At 49.3% G+C, this 17,553-nt stretch overlaps 1 protein-coding gene across 6 annotated transcripts in view; it reads left to right on the forward strand.

The window, feature by feature from the left end:
* The first annotated feature begins 92 nt into the window (after window positions 1–92).
* FBXO15 (F-box protein 15) overlaps window positions 93–17,553 on the forward strand; it is a 40,797-nt gene continuing 23,336 nt past the window's right edge. Inside the window, exons 1-3 of one of the 6 annotated variants that reach the window (XM_029066320.2) lie at window positions 110–208; window positions 5,388–5,477; window positions 9,024–9,128. In XM_029066320.2, coding sequence (XP_028922153.1) covers window positions 5,404–5,477; window positions 9,024–9,128 — 179 coding nt within the window. In that variant the 5' untranslated portion in view covers window positions 110–208; window positions 5,388–5,403. Of the gene's footprint in view, window positions 209–5,387; window positions 5,695–5,885; window positions 6,054–9,023; window positions 9,129–17,553 lie in introns of those variants that run through there. The other 5 variants (XM_029066315.2, XM_029066318.1, XM_029066317.1 and 2 more) reach the window with 5 other exon arrangements.

Consider the following 17,553-nt stretch of genomic DNA (forward strand, 5'->3'; position numbering starts at 1 on the left):
CGCCTGGCCGTGCGCCTGCGCCGAGGCCGCGCCTGGCCGTGCGCCTGCGCCGAGGCCGCGCCGAGGAGGCGCCGTTGGGCGGCCTTCTTCTCGCCTCGGGCGCCGACATGGCGGCGGGCTACAGCCCGGCCGCCCTCCGGCTGCCACCCGGCCCGGCCTTGGAGGGGGCCGAGGGCCTCCTCGGGCCCCGCCGCCCCGTGCGGAGCAGGTAAAGGGCCGGCGGGTCCTGAGCCGGGGCCGCTCGCCAGCCTTGCCCTCCTGGGGGACAAGGCAGGGCCGTTGGGGGACGCGGCCCGTCCCCTCCGAGGCCGCTTCTCCTCCCCGCTCCGGTGCTTGCGGCCCAACGAGGGGACGCTCCCCGCCCGCCGAGCGCGGTGCTAGGCGCCGACTGCGCCAGAGCGGGCCGGGGAGGGGTCTCCGTGGCATTTGGCCGCCGGCCGCCCCAGTGTGGCCAAGCTTGGGCCCCAGGCGCAAGGGCTGCCGGGAGGTTGGCCAAAGAAGCCATTCTTTCAGTCCTCTGGAGGAGCGCCCACTCTGCGCGGAGCGCTGCGCCAAGCGCTCGGACACTTCGGCAACGACGTGGCCCAGTGCAAAGAGGCCGGGCTTAGCAGTCAGAGGTCATGGGTTCCCAGCCCGCCTCTGCCACCTGGCAGACTTTGGGCAAGTCACTTAGTGCCTCAGGGACCTCATCTCTCAAAGGGGGATGAAGACCGTGAGTCTCACCTGGGACAATCAGATGACCCTGTATCCACCCCAGCGCTTAGAACGGTGCTCGGCACACAGTAAGCGCTTACCAAATACCAACATTATCATTACTAGGTACAGACAAACCCTGCCCAACGATGGGCTCATCTGTTGAGCGCTTACTGTGTGTCGAACCCTGGACTAAGCCCTTGGAAAGTACAATTTGGCAGCAGAGACCATCTGGCTCAGTGGAAAGAGCACGGGCCTAGGAGTCAGGCGTCTTGAGTTCTGATCCCGAACCCGCCCCTACTGTGTCAGTGGTGTGACTTTGGGCAAGTCACTTCTCTGTGCCTCAGTGATCTCTGTAAAATGGGGATTAAGACTGTGAGCCTCACCTGGGACAACCTAATTACCCTGTATCTACCCCAGCGCTTAGAACAGTGCTTGGTAGATAGTAAGTGCTTACCAAATACCAACATTATTATTAGATAGAGACAATCCCTGCCCAACAATGGGCTCATTCATTCATTCATTCAATAGCATTTGTTGAGAGCTTACTAGGTGCTTGAAATGGACAATTTGGCAACTGACAGAGACAATCCCTGCCTAGTGATGGACTCACAGTCTAATCGGGGGAAACAGCTGGACAAAAATAAGACAACGTAATCACGATAAATAGAATCAAGGGGATGTACATAAATAGAATCAAAGGGCTCATCTACTGAGCGCTTACTGTGTGCTGAACCCTGGACTAAACCCTTGGAAAGTACAGTTCGGCAGCAGATAGAGACAATCAGTGGCTCTCAGTGGAAAGAGCACGGGCCTAGGAGTCGGGGTCTTGAGTTCCAATCCCACCCCCGCCGTGTGTCAGCAGTGTGACTTTGGGCAAGTCACTTCTCTGTGCCTCAGTGACCTCATCTGTAAAATGGGGATGAAGACTTGTGAGCCTCATGTGGGACGACCTGATTAGCCTGTTTCTACCCTGATTACCTCATCAGGGTGGTGGGTTACAGCTGGGTGACTGATTACCCTGGGTCACCTGATCACCTGGTATTCTCCCCAGCGCTTAGAACAGTGCTTGGCACATACTGGGAGAAGCAGCGTGGCATGGTGGAAAAAGCACCGGCTTAGGAGTCAGGGGTCATGGGTTCTAATCCCAGATCTACCACCTGTCAGCTGTGTGACTTTGGGCAAGTCAGTTCACTTCTCCGTGCCTCAGTTCCCTCATCTGTAAAATGGGGATTAAGACTGTGAGCCTCACATGGGACAACCTGATCACCTTGTATCCTCCCCAGCACTCAGAACAGTGCTTGGCACAGTAGGAGAAGCAGCGTGGCTCAGTGGAAAGAGCACGGGCTCTGAAGTCAGGGGTCATGGGTTCTAATCCCGGCTCTGCCACCTGTCAGCTGTGTGACTTGGGGCAACTCAGTTCACTTCTCGATGCCTCAGTTACCTCAAGCGGAAAATGGGGATTAAGACTGTGGGCCTCACATGGGACAACCTGATAATCTTGTATCTACCCCAGTGCTTAGAACAGTGCTCACCCCCAATGATCTGGCCACCTACTTCATCATGAAAATTAACACAATCAGGTCTGAATTCCCCAAAGTCACCCCTCCCCCTTCTGCCTCCCCCCCCCCATCAACCCTCTCCCCTACTTTCCCATCTTTCCCTGCAGTATCCTCAGAGGAGATCTCCTCCCTCCTCGCAAGTGCCACCCCCTCCACCTGTGCTTCGGACCCCATTCCCGCACACCTTATAAAAACCATCGCCCCTGCCCTCCTCCCCTCCTTAACTTCTATTTTTAACCGCTCACTCTCCAATGGCTTCTTCCCCTCTGCCTTCAAACATGCCCATGTCTCCCCATCCTAAAAAAACCCTCTCTCGACCTCATTTCCCCTTCCAGTTACCTGCCTATCTCCTTGCTACCCTTCCTTTCCAAGATCCTAGAACGAGCCATCTACACTCGCTGCTTAGAATTCCTTAACTCCCATTCTCTCCTGGACCCCCTCAGATCTGGCTTCCATCCCCTCCACTCTACCGAGACTGCTCTCTCGAAGGTCACCCGTGACCTCCTTCTTGCCAAATCCAATGGCTCCTACTCCTACTCTACTCCTAATCCTCCTCGACCTCTCAGCTGCCTTTGACACTACATTCCAAGCGCTTAGTACAGTGCTCTACACATAGTAAGCGCTCAATAAATACTATTGAATGAATGACACTGTCGACCATCCCCTTCTCCTCCACACCTTATCTCACCTTGGCTTCACGGACTCCGTCCTCTCCCGGTTCTCCTCTTATCTCTCTGGCCGGTCATTCTCGGTCTCCTTCGCAGGCTCCTCCTCCCCCTCCCATTCTCTAACTGTTGGGGTTCCCCAAGGGTCAGTTCTCGGCCCTCTTCTGTTCTCCATCTACGCTCACTCCCTCAGTGCACTCATTCGCTCTCACGGCTTCCACTATCATCTCTATGCAGATGACAAACAGATCTCCAACTCTGCCCCTGTCCTCTCCCCCTCCCTTCAGGCTCGTATCTCCTCCTGCCTCCAAGACGTCTCTACCTGGATGTCTGCCCGCCAACTAAAACTCAACTTGACCAAAACTGAGCTCCTCATCTTCCCTCCCAAGCCCTGTCCTCTCCCTGACTTCCCTATCACCGTGGCTGGTACGACCATCCTTTCCGTCTCTCAGGCCCGGAACCTCGGTGTCATCTTTGACTCGTCTCTCTCGTTCACCCCACACATCCGATCTGTCACCGAAACCTGCCGGTCTCACCTTTATAATATCGCCAAGATCCGCCCTTTCCTCTCCACCCAAACGGCTACCTTACTGTTACGGGCTCTCGTAATATCCCTGCTAGATTACTGTGTCAGCCTGCTCTCTGATCTCCCTTCCTCCCATCTCTCCCCGCTCCCGTCTATTCTACACTCCGCTGGCCGGCTCATCTTCCTGCAGAAATGCTCTGGGCATGCCACTCCCCTTCTTAAAAACTTCCAGTGGTTGCTTATCAACCTTCACGCAAAACAAAAACTCCTCACTCTAGGCTTCAAGGGAGTCCATCACCTTGCCCCTTCCTACCTCTCCTCCCTTCTCTCTTTCTACCACCCACCCCGCACGCTCCCCTTCTCTGCCGCCCACCTCCTCGCCGTCCCCCGTTCTCGCCCATCCCGCCATCGACCCCTGGGCCATGTCCTCCCGCAGTCCTGGAACGCCCTCCCTCCTCACCTCCGCCAAACTGATTCTCTTCCCCTCTTCAAAACCTTACTTAAAACTCACCTCCTCCAAGAGACCTTCCCAGACTGAGCTCCCCTTCTCCCTCTACAGCCTCTACCCCCCCCCTTCACCTCTCCGCAGTTTAACCCTCTTTTCTCCTCATTTCCCTCTGCTCCTCCCCCTCTCCCTTCTCCTCCCCTCAGCACTGTACTGGTCTGCTCAACTGTATATATTTTCATTACCCTATTTATTTTGTTAATGAAATGTACATCGCCTTAATTCAATTTATTTGCTATTGTTTTAGTGAGTTGTTCATCCTCTTGATTCTATTTATTGCTATTGTTCTTGTCTGTCCGTCTCCCCCGATTAGACTGTAAGCCCGTCAAAGGGCAGGGACTGTCTCTGTTACAGATTTGTACATTCCAAGTGCTTAGTACAGTGCTCTGCACATTGTAAGCGCTCAATAAATACTATTGAATGAATGAATGAATTTGTTGTGTTTAATATGTGCCAGGCACTGTTAATAATAATAATGTTAGTATTTGTTAAGCTTCTTACTATGTGCAGAGCGCTGGGGTAGATACAGGGTAATCAGGTTGTTCCTCGTGAGGCTTACAGTCTTCATCCCCATTTTACAGATGGGGTCACTGAGGCACAGAGAAGTTAAGTGACTTGCCCACAGTCACAAAGCTGACAAGAGGCAGAGCTGGGATTCGAACCCATGACCTCTGACTCCCAGGCCCGGGCTCTTCCCACTGAGCCACGCTGCTTCTCTAGCTGTTCTAAGCACAGGGGTGGATACAAGCAAATTGGGTTGGGCAAACTCCCTGTCCCACGTGGGGCTCACAGTCTCAATCCCCATTTTACAGATTGAGGTAGCTGAGGCCCAGAGAAGTGAGGTGATTCGCCTGCGGTTGCTCGACAAACAAGTGGCGGAGTCTGGATTAGAACCCATGACCTTCTGAGTCCCAGGCCCGTCGTCTATTAACTGGGGTAGAGCTGAAACCCGAATTTTTAAGCAGGTGGTGAGAACTCTGCCCATGCGTCCCTGTTCACTATAATCCATCATTGTTTCCTTCCCTACATTTATACACATAGCTCATTCAAGATTAGTCAAATGCTAGATATATTTATTTTATTACTGTACTCTTTCTAAGGAGGTGAAAGTGAGCCCGTTGTTGGATAAGGATTGTCTCTATCTGTTGCCGAGTTGTACTTTCCAAATGCTTAGTATAGTGTTCTGCACACAGTAAGCGCTCAGTAAATTCGATTGAGTGAATGAATGAAAGATTGCTTTAAAAAATGGATCCATTAAGTATTTGTATCTGTTCATTTATGGAATAGTATCCTTGGGGTCTACTCATAAGAGGGAACGAACCTGGTGGTTTCTGAATTCTCTTTGAACTCCATAGGACGGTGCAAAAGCAGTTCAAATACCCATCCCCTCTCATTTGCTAATTAGGTGACTTCAATTTTTTTGTTGTTTTTTCCAGGAGAAAGCTAGAAATTATGTTTGTGGAATCTAAAATGTTTCCAAGACACTCTCGGGAATCATCCTTGAAGAAATGTGCTTACATGGAGAGATAAGTTGCAGAAGCAGTCACCTTGACTTTTACATTCATTTTGGGTTTGGGAGGAAGAGAGAAGAGGGGGACAATGGAGGAGGAAAATGGGAATAATATTGATTATGTCAAGTTGCTATTTTGGTTTTGAGCTCTGTCGAGAATAGCCGTGTGACTTGTCAGCCTGTCACCATCATCCCCATTAGACTGTCTGAAACCAAACCTCTAAAGGTGACAGGTAAATTTAAATTTTCTATTACTAAGCTGCACTTCAAATTAATTCCCTCTCCACTCTCTCAGAAAGAAAGGGAGCTTTATATTTACGAATTTATTCTAAAGCCAGAGCTGGTGTGGCACCCCTCAAATTGACCATAGTTGGGTATTTGAGGAGAGCATCTTGCTGCAGCCTGTATTCTTTTAATTGTACAGGAGTGCCTTCAAGACTACCTTTGTGCTTTATTTTCTTTTTCGTAATTGTGGAAGAGAACCTCGGGACTCAAGAAAAACCATTATAAAAGTATTCTTTAACATTAGAGGTGTTAAGGATCGGATAGAATCGAACACTCTTTAAAAGACATCTGAGAAAAAAAATGAAAGGTGACTATTGGGGAAATCTAATCTAATACCAAAGATGCTAGTGTTATTTAACACATATTGGTAGGGATGGTATTTTCCAGTTAACCCCCAAATGCATCAAAGAAACATTTCACCTTTGATTTTTCTAAATGATGTTAAAAAACCAAAATCAAACTGTTTAACTCTTCTTGCCGAGTGAATAGATACTGATTTTTGGGCTTTTGTCTGACTCAGTGGAAAGAGCATGGGCTTGGGAGCCAGAGGTCATGGGTTCAAATCCCGGCTCCGCCGTCTGTCGGCTGGGTGACTTTGGGCAAGTCACTTGACTTCTCTGTGCTTCAGTTACCTCATCTGTAAATGGGGATTAAGACTGTGAGCCCCACGTGGGGCAACCTGATCACCCTGTATCCTCTTCAGTGTTTAAAACAGTGCTTTGCACATAGTAAGCGCCTAACAAATGCCATTATTATTATTTAACTCAATTCCTACAATTCAAATAACTTTTTAAAAAATTAGCTTTTACTAATAACACTCAAAATTTAAATTTTGTTCATCTTACTTTAACATTTCCCCTTCCAAAATGAACTTAATGTGTGAGTGCTGTTTTCCTTTGCCCCACTCAGGTAACGAGAGTCTGGTGTTCCCTTTGGTTAACTCGCATGAGAGTCGTTTATTGCCATTTTCGGTGTGAAAACCATTATTCTACTCCCTCCAACAATGAACCCTTCTTCCCAAACTAAGTTTCGGCTCGTCTTAAATCCCGAATTCATCCAAAAGTCTCATACCCTAAATTAAGCCAAGTTGCTGTAACGTGGCCAAGAGGGTCCGACAGGTAGCCATCTGGGTTGCCTGCAAATGCCAGAAAAGAATAAGAGCCCTGAAGAAGCACTAGCCATGCAGATGTCTCTGTGCAGAAATCGTAAAATAAGAACTAAAAGCCTCACCCACATTTTTGAAATGTAGATATTCAAAAAATTAAATCAAATTAAGGAAACAACAGTGGTGACCACCTCTGCAATTATTTTTTAAATCTGAAAAATCCCGAGCCCATTAATGGGGCCCTAGAGGACTAAAATCTATTTTATTTGTGCATTATTTAAAGGCTGTTTGAGGAAGTCTTAGTCCCTTCTTAATTTTCCCTCCCACTCTCAACAATGTGAAATACTGACTCGTAATTAGAATGAGTTACTAGATGGATGTTGACGTTATTCATCCGCATTAGTTACGGTTGCTATTGCAACCTCGGATCTTTCTGCTTTGCTGAGTTTGGAGCTGGCCTGTGGTTAGGGGCTATGTTTTATACTGTTAATCGGTGGTATTTATTGAGTGCTCACTGTGTACAGAGCGCTGTACTAAGCGCTTGGGATAGTACAGTATAACAGAGGTGGTAGATAGGTAACCTGCCCAAACGGAGCCACCCAATTCTAATCTCTGTGGTTCTAAGCTGCTTTAGGAAGAATAGTTTTTGGGGTGACGCAGCAGGGGTTCCATCTCTTAGGATCGCTTGTCGTCTTTGCCGAAGTCTGTGTCCTACCCTGAACCCCAACGTAAACATATGAGTGCCCTACATAAAGCCCTCGGATCTAGGAGGAGGCTCCCGCGGACAAGGGGGATCAAGGCATTCAGACAATCAGTCAATCAGTGGTATTTATTGAGCGCTTACTATGCGCGGAGTACTGTACTAAACACTTGGGAGAGTACAACCCACCAGAATTAGCAGACACTTAGCCTGCCCGTGACGAGGGGGGAGACCGACCTTAATCCGAATAAATAAGTAATTTGTAATATGTAATTTAAAGATAGGCACGGGAGGACTGTGGAATTGGGGATGGGGCAAATATCAAGTGTCCAGAGGTCACCGATTCATTCATTCATTCAGTAGTATTTATTGAGCACTTACTATGTGCAGAGCACTGTACTAAGCGCTTGGAATATACAATTCGGCAACAGATAGAGACAATCCCTGCCCAGTGACGGGCTCACGGTCTAATCGGGGGAGACGGACGGACAAATACAAGACAACATAATCACGATAATAATGTTGGTATTTGTTAAGCGCTTACTATGAGCAGAGCACTGTTCTAAGCGCTTGGGGAGATACAGAGTAATCAGGTCATCCCACGTGGGGCTCACAGTTAATTCCCATTTTACAGATGTGGTAACTGAGGCCCAGAGAAGTTAAGTGACTTGCCCACAGTCACACAGCTGACAAGTGGCAGAGCGGGGATTCGAACCCATGACCTCTGACTCCGAAGCCCAGGCTCTTTCCACTGAGCCACGCTACTTCCCCTGAGCCATGCTGCATGATAAATAGAACGGGCCTAGATGATACAGAAGGGAGAGAGAGCTGGGAAAAAGAGGGTTTAATTGGGCAAGCCCTCTTGGAGGAGGTGTGACCTTAGTAATACTTTAAAGGTGGAGAGGTCTGGAGCGGGAGGGAGTTCCAGGCTAGGGGGAGGGTGTGGGAAAGGGGTTAGCGGCCAGATAGACAAGATCAGGGCAGAGAGTGAGTTAGCTGGCACTAGACCAGAGCGTGCGGGCTGGGCCGCAGTAGGAGATCAGCGAGGTCAGGAAGGAGGGGACGAGCGGATCGACTGCTTTAAAGCCGATTCAAGGTGACTGTAGAGAGCCACAGTGGTGGAAACACGTCACCAACTACTCAGAACCTGGGGAGAAGCTGCTTTCCCCTGTGTACCAGGCAAAATTGGCTGGTCTGCTACCCCGGTACACCTATTAATTATTATCATTACTATTATTGTTACTATTATTATTGAGTTAAGTACTTACTGTGTCTTAAGCACTGTTCTAAGCCTGGCGGGAGATTTGAGTGATGGAGATTGCCGGTAGCTTTTTGATACAGGGGCTCAGATAGTTGGCAGCAATTTGTGTTCTATTTAATTTCCTCAGCATAAGGGAAAAGAGCTGTTTTTCACTGCTCTAACGCTCTAAGATAAGATATTCATTTTGTTTCCTTTTCTCTTTCTTCTCCAGTATGCCCTCAGAGATCATACTGAAGATATTTTCTTTCTTGGATCCTGTCTCCTTGTTGTGTATCGGTTGTGTGAATAAGCGTTTTTATCACCTGGCCAATGATAAGTAAGAAAAATACAGTTATGGATCTTGTCGCCTCAGGTTATGATTGTAGTAGACGTATTTTATCTGGTTTCACTGAAACAGTTAGGAAGACTTGATAAAAACTCACTCACGTTGTGCAGTTATCTGCGAAATAAGTTTAAAAAGTGTTTAGTGAAAGTTCTAGCCAGTGATTACTATCTAAAACGAGTTGAAGTCATAGTCTGTATTTAATGGTCTTTGGGGCGTTGGAATATTTTTCTTCTGGCTCATCAAAGGACTGATTTTTTTTATGGTATTTGTTAAGCTGGGCACTGTTCTAAGCGCTGGGGAATAAAGGAGTTAATCAGATGGGACACAGTTCATGTATTATATGGGGTTTACAGTCTTAATTCCCATTGGAAGCAACGTGGCTCAGTGGAAAGAGGCTGGGCTTCGGCGTCAGAGGTCATGAGTTCGACTCCCGGCTCTGCCACTTGTCAGCTGTGTGACTGTGGGCGAGTCACTTTACTTCTCTGGGCCTCAGTTACCTCATCTGTAAAATGGGGATTAACTGTGAGCCTCACATGGGACAACCTGATTACCCTGTATCTACCCCAGCGCTTAGAACAGTGCTCTGCACATAGTAAGCGCTTAACAAATACCAACATTATTATTATTATTTTACAGATGAAGTAACTGAGGCCCAGACAAGATGAGTGACTTAGCCAAAGTATCACAGAAGACAAGTGGCTATGCTGGGATTAGAACCCAGGTCCTTCTGACTCCCAGGCCCGTTCTCTATCCACTAGTCCACGTGATTCATATTGCTCCGGCCTATCTGCAAACCAGAAAATGCATTTTAGTCAGGATGAGCTAGTGCTCGGTTGGTTAACAATTCTCTGAGAGGAAGGGATCTGATGAAGGGACAGTCATAAATTAATAATGTTGATATTTGTTAAGCGCTTACTACGTGTAGAGCACTGTTCTATGCGCTGGGGTAGATACAGGGGAATGAGTTTGTCCCACGTAAGGCTCACATTCTTCATCCCCATTTTACAGATGAGGGAACTGAGGCACAGAGAAGTGAAGTGACTTGCCCACAGTCACACAGCTGACAAGGGGCAGAGTCGGGATTGTGTTGACTATGTGTTTGCTCCAGTTTCTGATCCCTGCACCCCAAAATGCACTTCAGGTAATTAGGTCTTGGTCTCCTAGGATGACCGCATGACCTGTATTATACAAGATGTTGTAATATTTTACAGGATATTCTACAAGATGTTGAAGCAGCGTGACTTAGCGGAAAGAACACGGGTTTGGGAGTGAGTTCTAATCCCGGCTCCACCACGTTTCAGCTGTTTGACTTTGAGCAAGTCACTTAACCTCCCTGTACCTCAGTTACCTCATCTCTAAAATGGGAACTAAGACCATGAGCCCCACGTGGTACAACCTGATAACCTTGTATCTATCCCAGAGCTTAGAACAATGCTTGGCATATAGTAAGTGCTTAACAAATATCATCATCGTGTTCTGTTTGTTGGGCATTTTTTTTTCTAAAATGTCCCCTCGTCCTGTGTAGAATTAAAAGAATAAAAAATACTCTAGCAGTTCCACCCCAGCTGGGGCAACTCTATGCTGGTAACTGCACCCTCTCTCCTGTCTCTTAAATTAAACTCTACTTAGCCGGGTCCAATCAATCCCCTCCCTATGGGATAGAACATGGGCCCGGGAGTCAGAAGGACCTGGGATCTAATCTCGGCCCCACCACTTTTCCGCTGTGTGACCTCGGGCAAGGCGCTTCAGTTCTCTGTGCTTCTGTTACCTCATCTGCAAAATGGAGATTAAGACTGGGAGCCCCATGTGGGACAGGGACCGTGTCCAACCTGATCAGCTTGTATCTCCCCCGGCGCTTAGAAGGGTGCTTGACGAAGCAGCGTGGCTCAGGGGAAAGAGCCCGGGCTTGGGAGTCAGAGGTCGTGGGTTCTAATCCCGGCTCCGCCGCTTGCCAGCTGTGTGACTTTGGGCATGTCGCTTAACTTCTCTGTGCCTCGGTTACCTCATCTGTAAAATGGGGATTAAAACTGTGAGCCCTACTTGGGACAACCTGATCACCTTGTATTCCCCCAGCGCTTAGAACGGTGCTTTGCACATAGTAAACGCTTAACAAGTACCACCATTTATTTTTACTTATTTTATTTAGTAAATGTTAAACAAGTACCATCATTATTATTATTATCCCTTGCAGTCTGAGCTACCTAAGACTCACCCTCCCCCCCGACCCGCCTCCACCCTCAAGAGCTGCAGGGATGGGACAGCCCAAGCCCAGGTAGAGGAGGAAGTCCATCCCGCCACCGTGTCCCTGCGGATCTGGCAGCACTGGGGGATACAGGTTAGAAGGGATCGCGTTGGCAGGGAAGGGCCAGAGGCAGGGGTGCTGAGACAAGGTTGAAAAAACTGGCTTCCTGCACCCCTTTCCTTGCATCCTACTTCCCTGAATCTGCTCCTCTTCCTCTTCTGTACCCCTGTTTCGTCCGTCCAGGCCTGTGCCCCATAACTCAAACCCACCCTGTTCCTTCTTGGTCACGCGGGGAATGAGGTCAGAACAGGGTGAGCGAGGAGGCCTGGAGAGGCCCCCCGCCGCCCCACGTGCACTGGGTTTCTGCCCCGTCTTCTTTTCACCGAGCTGTGACTTGGGAGGGCTCTGCTGGCACATGCCCTAAGGGATCGGCACTCACCGTGGGCAGGAATGTGAGTTGATTATTGTATCTTACTCTCCCCAAGAGCTTAGTACAGGGCTCTGCACACAGTAAGCACTCGATAAAGATGACTGAATGAACCAATGAATCCTCGCAACAGGGAAGGAACAGGGATGAAAGCCGGAATGGGTCGGGGTTACTGGGGTAAGGGCTGGTCCGGCTGGAGGGCAGCGCAGCAAAGGAGCTCCTGCTCCCTCCAGAAGAAGGGGTTGTGTTTGAGACGTGTGAGGAAGGGGAGTGCTGGGAAGCTCTGTGGGTAGAGATTTCACAGATTAAAGGAGAGCGAGGTGAGTGGGGCAGGAGAGGGTGGGAAGAAGACGGGGAGGACAGATGAGTAAAGAAAAATAAATAAAGGCCAGCTAGAGTGGTAGGACTGTGTTTCTAAAAAAGAGTATTTTTTTCCCAATATTTCAAAGCAGACCTTTGGTACTAATTTCAAAGTTCAGAATGTCCTGCACAGTTTTTAAAAGTAAGATTTTTTTGGAAGAATCCGTCCCTTGAAATCGGCAGGCATATGTGCGCATCTCCGGGCAGACTGGGTTCCTGGGACCGAGAGCGGATTTAGTCGAAGTGAAATGAGGTTTGGAAGCATGGCCGGGGGTCTCACGCCCAGCCCTTTTACAGCTCGAAAGGGAATCGGTAAAGCGGCCAATACCCCTGACTTGGCTGTGAGGTTCCATGGGCTGCTAGTACTTCACTGCTGGTACTTCAAATCCTAGCGGCCATGAATGCAGCACCATTCATTCATTCATTCATTCATTCATTCATTCATTGTCGTATTTATTGAGCGCTTACTGTGTTCAGAGCACTGTACTAAGTGCTTGGGAGAGTATAACATAACTAGAAATAGATGCATTCACAGTCCCTGCTTGGCTTAGTGGAAAGAGCCCGGCCTGGGAGTCAGAGGTCATGGGTTCTAGTCTCGGCTCCGTTACTTGTCAGCTGTGTGACCTTGGGCCAATCACTTAACTTCTCTGGTCCTCAGTTCCCTCATCTGTAAAATGGGGATGAAGACTGGGAGCCCCTCATGGGACAACTTGATGACCTTGTATCTCCCCCAGTGCTTAGAACAGAGTTAGTAAGCGCTTCACAAATACCATCATCATCATTCGTCGTCATCACGACGAGTTTACAGTTTAGAAGGGGGAAAGGCAGACGTTAATATAATAAATTGCAGATGTGTAAATAAGTGCTATGGGGCTGGGAAGGAGGATGGACAATGGGAACAAGTCAGGGCGATGCAGAAGGGAGTAGGAGACAGGAAAGGGGGGCTTAGTCAGGGAAGGCCTCTTGGAGGAGGTGTGCCTTCAATAAAGCCGTGAAATAGGGGAGCGTCACCGTCTGTTGGATATGAAGGGGGAGGACATTCCAGGCCAGAGGCAGGACGTGGGAAAGAGGTTGGTGGTGAGTAGAGGATATCGAGATAGAGTGAGAAAGTCGGCATTAGAGGAGCAAAATGTGCTGGCTGGATTGTACTATAGTAGGAGAGTAGCGAGATGAGGTAGGAGGGGGCAAGGTGATTGAGTGCTTTAAAGCCAACGGTGAGGAGTTTCTCTTTGATGGGGAGGTGGGCGGGCAACCACCGGAGGTTCTTGAGGAGTGGGGAAATATGTCCTGAGCTTTTTTATAGCAGAATAATCCGGGCAGCAGAGTAAAGTTTGGACTGGGGAGGGGAGACCCAGGAGGCCGGGAGGTCAGCAAGGAGGCTGATGCGGTAATCCGGGCGGGATAGGATGACTGACTGTATTAACGTGGCAGCGGTTTGGATGGAGAGGCAAGAAGTAGATTTTAGCGATTTTGTGAAGGTGGGTCCGACAGGATTTAGTGTTGGAGTGAGTCTGTGGGTTGAATGAGAGAGAGAAGTCAAGGATAATGACAAAATTACAGGCTTGAGAGACAGGAAGGATGGTGGTGCCATCTAGAGAGATAATAATAAATGATATAATAATGATCCGCTAGTCAATCAGAGGTATTTTTGAGTGCTTACTGTATGCAGAAAACTGTACTAACCACTTGGGAGAGCACAATACGATAGACATGATCGATATTTTTACTTACTCAATCAGCCCGACGTACAGGGAAGGGCTCAGTGAGAGGATAGATCTGTGTCTGACAGTGAGTTGGAACCTTTCCATCTCGGAATCCTATTTATGAGGAGTAGCTGGGGAAAGGAAAGAAAGCGGCTCAGATTTATAGATGTCCTGCTGACACCTCAGACCAAACTGGTCCCAAACAGAACTCCTCATCTTCCTACCCAAATCTTGTCTTCCCCATCACTGTACGCGACACTGCTATCCTCCCTGTCTCGCCTGCCCGTAACCTTCGCGTCATCTTCAACTCACCTCTCTCGTTCAATTCCTCATATTTAACCTGTCACCAGATCTCGTGTGTTCTATCTTGACAACATCGGTAACGTTTGCCCCTTCTTCAAAACTTCCCCGTGCTGGGCAGCAGCGACACGGATGAGAGGCGAGGGCGGAGACTCGGGTTTACTGTGCGGGAGGCAGTGGTAAACCGCTTCCGTGTTTTTACCAAGAAAGCTCTATGGACGCACTACAGCGTGGCTCAGTGGAAAGAGCATGGGCTTTGGAGTCAGAGGTCATGGGTTTTAATCCCAGCTCGGCCACTTGTCAGCTGTGTGACTTTGGGCAAGGCGCTTAACTTCTCGGTGCTTCAGTTACCTCATCTGTAAAATGGGGATTAAGACTGTGAGCCCCACGTGGGACAACCTGATTCCCCTGTGTCTACCCCAGCACTTAGAACAGTGCTCGGCACATAGTAAGCGCTTAACAGATACCAACATTATTATTATTACCAGAACGATTGCACGTGGAGGTGGGGCGTTCTGGGAGAGATGTGTCCGTGGCGTCGCTGTGGGTCGGACACGACGGCATAAGACAACAACAACTCCGTGTAAGCTCGTCGTGGGCGGGGAATGTGTGTGGCATCTCTTTATACTGTTATACTGTACTCACCCAAGGGCTTAGCACAATGCTCTGCAACACCGAAAGCCCTCAAGAAATGTGACTGATTGACTGATCCAAACTGCTGTTAATGCTGATCCAAGAAGTGATCGTATCCTGCCTTGACTACTGCATCAGCCTCCTCACTGATCTCCTGGTCTCTTTCCACTCCAATCTGTACTTCAGTCTGCTTCCCTCATCATTTCCTAAAAATACATTCAGTCGACATCTTCTCACTCCTCAGCCACCAGCGGTTGTCCATCAAACGGAAACTCTTTTCCATCTGCTCTAAAGCCCTGCTGATTTCCTACAATAACCCAGCTGCATACTGCACTCCTCTAACACCATCTTGCTCACCGTGCCCCGATCTTGTCTCTCTCACTGCTGACCTCTTTCCCACATCTTTCCCCTTCTAGACTGTGAGCCCATTGTTGGGTAGGGATTGTCTCTATTTCTTGCTGAATTTTACTTTCCAAGCGCTTAGTACAGTGCTGCGCACACAGTAAGCGCTCAATAATCGATGCCTAGAATTCCTTAACTCCCATTCTCTCCTAGACCCCCTCCGATCTGGCTTCCGTCCCCTCCACTCTACCGAGACTGCTCTCTCTAAGGTCACCCGTGACCTCCTTCTTGCCAAATCCAATGGCTCCTACTCCATTCTGATCCTCCTTGACCTCTCTGCTGCCTTTGACACTGATCGACCATCCCCTCCTCTTCCATACCTTATCTCACCTTGGCTTCACGGACTCTGTCCTCTCCTGGTTCTCCTCTTACCTCTCTGGCCGATCATTCTCGGTCTCCTTCGCTGGAGCCTCCTCCCCCTCCCATCCTTTAACTGTTGGAGTTCCTCAAGGGTCAGTTCTTGGCCCTCTTCTGTTCTCCATTTACACTCACTCCCTCGGTGAACTCATCCGCTCTCACGGCTTTGACTACCATCTCTACGCAGATGACACGCAGATCTACATCTCCGCCCCTGTCCTCTCCCCCTCCCTTCGGGCTCGCATCTCCTCCTGCCTCCGGGACGTCTCCACCTGGATGTCGGCCCGCCACCTAAAACTCAACGTGAGCGAGACTGAGCTCCTCATCTTCCCTCCCAAACCCGGTCCTCTCCCAGACTTCTCTATCACCGTGGATGGCACGACCATCCTTCCCGTCTCTCGGGCCCGCAGTCTCGGTGTCATCCTTGACTCGTCCCTCTCGTTCACCCCACGCATCCTATCCGTTACCAAGACCTGCCGGTTTCACCTCTACGATATCGCCAAGATCCGCCCTTTCCTCTCCACCCAAACGGCTACGTTACTATTACGGGCTCTCGTTATATCCCGGCTAGACTACTGTGTCAGCCTTCTCTCTGACCTCCCTTCCTCCTCTCTCGCCCCGCTCCGGTCTATTCTTCACTCCGCTGCCCGGCTCATCTTCCCGAAGAAATGATCTGGGCCTGTCACTCCCCTTCTTAAACAACTCCAGTGGTTGCCTATCGACCTCCGCTCCAAACAAAAACTCCTCACTCTAGGCTTCAAGGCTCTCCATCACCTCGCCCCTTCCTACCTCTCCTCCCTTCTCTCTTTCTACCGCCCACCCCGCACGCTCCGCTCCTCTGCCGCCCACCTCCTCGCCGTCCCTCGGTCTCGCGTATCCCGCCGTCGACCCCCGGGTCACGTCCTCCCGCGGTCCCGGAACGCCCTCCCTCCTCACCTCCGCCAAACTGATTCTCTTTCCCTCTTCAAAACCCTACTTAAAAATCACCTCCTCCAAGAGGCGTTCCCAGACTGAGCTCCTCTTCCCCCTCTACTCCCTCTGCCATCCCCCCTTTACCTCTCCGCAGCTAAAGCCTCATTTTCCCCTTTTCCCTCTGCTCCTCCACCTCTCCCTTCCCATCCCCACAGCACTGTACTCGTCCGCTCAACTGTATATATTTTCGTTACCCTATTTATTTTGTTAATGAATTGTACATCGCCTCGATTCTATTTAGTTGCCATTATTTTTACGAGATGTTCTTCCCCTCGACGCTGTTTATTGCCATTGTTCTCGTCTGTCCGTCTCCCCCGATTAGACCGTAAGCCCGTCAAACGGCAGGGACTGTCTCTATCTGTTGCCGACTTGTTCATCCCAAGCGCTTAGTACAGTGCTCTGCACATAGTAAGCGCTCAGTAAATACTATTGAATGAATGAATCAATCAATCAGTAAATACTGTTGAATGAATGAATGAATCTTCCCTCCCTCCCCCTCCGTATATGCCGGGACACCATTCTCTCAACTTTCAAAGCCTTATTAAAGTCACATCTCCAAGAGGTCTTCCTTGATCATGCCCTCTTTTCCCTGGACTCCCTCTCCCCTCTGCATTTCCCGTGCTCTTGCAATCTTGTGCAGTATTAAGCACTTGATATCCACCTCTCTCTCAGCCCCATCGCACCGATATCTGTGTCCGTAATTTATCTATAGTAATGTTTGTCTTCCCCTCTATACTGATAGTTTCTTGTGGGCAGGGAATGTGCCTACCAGCTCTGTTGTACTCTCCCAAGCGCTTAGTACAGTGATCTGCACAGTTAGCACTCAATAAATACCATTGCTTGAATGATTGATTGATTCTGACCTTGGGAATCGATTCCTGGAGGGTTGGTGGCTTGGGATTGCTTTCGGTGTTGCGAGAAACAGGACAATTTCATGGGCACAGTGGGCTTGTCACCCTGCTTCCCTTTAGACCATGGGCATATATCACGATTAGACTAGAAGCCCGTCATTGGGCAGGA

The sequence above is a fragment of the Ornithorhynchus anatinus genome, chromosome 5 (assembly GCF_004115215.2).
Source record: "Ornithorhynchus anatinus isolate Pmale09 chromosome 5, mOrnAna1.pri.v4, whole genome shotgun sequence".
NCBI classification, from domain to species: domain Eukaryota; kingdom Metazoa; phylum Chordata; class Mammalia; order Monotremata; family Ornithorhynchidae; genus Ornithorhynchus; species Ornithorhynchus anatinus.